Source organism: Poecilia latipinna, unplaced genomic scaffold (genome assembly GCF_001443285.1).
Source record: "Poecilia latipinna isolate Pla-1442-1.1 unplaced genomic scaffold, P_latipinna-1.0 Scaffold786, whole genome shotgun sequence".
Taxonomy (NCBI): Eukaryota; Metazoa; Chordata; class Actinopteri; order Cyprinodontiformes; family Poeciliidae; genus Poecilia; species Poecilia latipinna.
The window spans coordinates 247,658-249,659 of NW_015113402.1; the positions used below are offsets into that span (position 1 = coordinate 247,658).

Below are 2,002 nucleotides of genomic sequence, written 5' to 3' on the forward strand. Positions count from 1 at the left end.
CTTAAGACCGGTCTTAAGACCAAGACCAACTTCGAGTACCACAACACTGGCCAGTGGTAAGCACTCTTTCTCAGAACACTTCCTGCTAAATGCTAATAGCATCACTAATTGCTGCTTAGCCCCTTTGCTATCCCTGAGTTGGTCTTTCCAGATAATTTCTGAACTACTAATTTACTGGGCAGAATTTGTGGGAACACTTCCAGTAATTCGCCAACAGAGAAGTTAACTTTTACCTGAACGCCTAACCACTTTTGCTAACTTTGAAAATGTTTAGCATAGCTTAGTGATTGAGTGATTTGACATGAGAAGTAGGCAGTCGACGGGCTTGTCTGAGTATGTGGGAGCAGTTTCATGAGTTTTCAGGTTGAGAGCTTTGGCTTACAGCTCCAGCCTCACATCCGCTGGGTGACATGTTAGACTCCCACAGGGAGGAAGAGGAGGAGGAGGAGGGACGCAGGCCTCCTCTCCAGAGGTCATCCATCTCTGTGGACGTATGGTATCGACGGCGGTGTTTCATTACATGATGGAGGTTACACCCTGAGCTGCTTCTCTCTCGTCGCCGTCCAGCTGCTGCGCCTGATGCTGTGCTTCCTCCTGCAGGTGATCCAGGCCGTATTCTTCGGGCTGTGCGTCCTGATCGACGTGTCCAGTCTGCTGACCAAAGGAGCCGACAGCAGGGAGCAGGAGCGCCAGCTGAAGAAGCTGATCGGCCTGAGGGACTGGATGATGGCGGTGCTGGCGTTCCCCGTTGGAGCGGTGAGGACGCCACACAGACGCCATGTTGGCCAGTTTCTTCCATTTATTTGGAAATTTCAGGCAGTTTTCCATAAATCATCCAGTCATTTGTTGGAAATGACCCTTTTTAACCTTTTATCCATCATGTTGGGTCATTAATCAGGTTGTACTGTAAAATATTTGATTGGTACTTAAATGTGTACACAAATCAGTGTCATATCTGTCAGCAAATGAAGCAGGAGGAAAATTAGCAAAAGGGAAAAAGTCTTCATTTCAGACAACATAAACTATCCATCCTGGATGAGCTTAAAAAGAGACTCTTGGTTTCCAAAAGTTAAAAATTAACTGTAGTAACTAATAATGAAGCACAAATGATCTTTGTATGAGGAGCTTTAGTTTTATTGACTTTTCTTACCTAAACATGGTAAAAGCAGCTCCAGATCAAGGAAGCTAGCGCTAATGCTAACGAGATGCTAATAACTTCCTTTGAAATACAAGAAACGCTCTAGACCAGAAAACTGACCAACCAAAGGAAGTTTTTTTGAGAAAAATAATCTTAGAATGATGTTAAATCTAATTAAAATATTGAAAATAATCAGAATTAGGAGTTAAAGGACCCAAACAGTTGAGAAAACGTTTAAAGTGGAAGCGGCGTGTTGGGCCTCCTGCTGAGAGCAGAGGAGGAGCCGATCAGGCTTTGGGTTCACACAGGTAACTCCATCCCCGCTGCAGAACATGTCCTGGCCTCCGTCCAACCGCAGAGGAACCGGTTGATGGTGCCTTCAGGGGCGTGGGACAAAAGGCTGCTGTGAACATGGATGAGGTTCCCGTTATCCAACTCGCCTCATCAGTGAGGTGAAAACCTTTTGGTAAAACATCGTAGCTAACTGACAGGATCAGCTGACATGGCCCAGTTCTTCTGCTGCTGGAAAATTGGTTTCCGTCTTTTAAAGACACAGTACGTCATTCCTTCTTAATCAGCTGATTGTTTCTACACGAGTTAATAAACATGAAGCCTAATTATTAACAGGAGCTGCAGCCAGACAGTAAGAACGACTTTACTGAATGTGGTGGAATGAAGAGGGTTCAATTCCCAGAAGGTCTTTCTGCATAAAGACTGCTTCATCCAACCAGCCATCCAACTGTCCATCCAACCAACCAACCAACCATCCAATTATCCAACCAACCAGCCATCCAATTATCCAACCAACCAACCAACCATCCAATTATCCAACCAACCAGCCATCCAATTATCCAACCAACCAAC

General features: G+C 45.1%; 1 protein-coding gene across 2 annotated transcripts in view; it reads left to right on the forward strand.

The window, feature by feature from the left end:
* aig1 (androgen-induced 1 (H. sapiens)) overlaps positions 1 to 2,002 on the forward strand; it is a 23,924-nt gene that overhangs the window by 7,434 nt on the left and 14,488 nt on the right. For both annotated transcript variants that reach the window (XM_015046652.1, XM_015046653.1), the window contains one exon: positions 601 to 756. In XM_015046652.1, the coding sequence (XP_014902138.1) occupies positions 601 to 756 (156 nt within the window). The remainder of the gene's footprint in view (positions 1 to 600; positions 757 to 2,002) is intronic.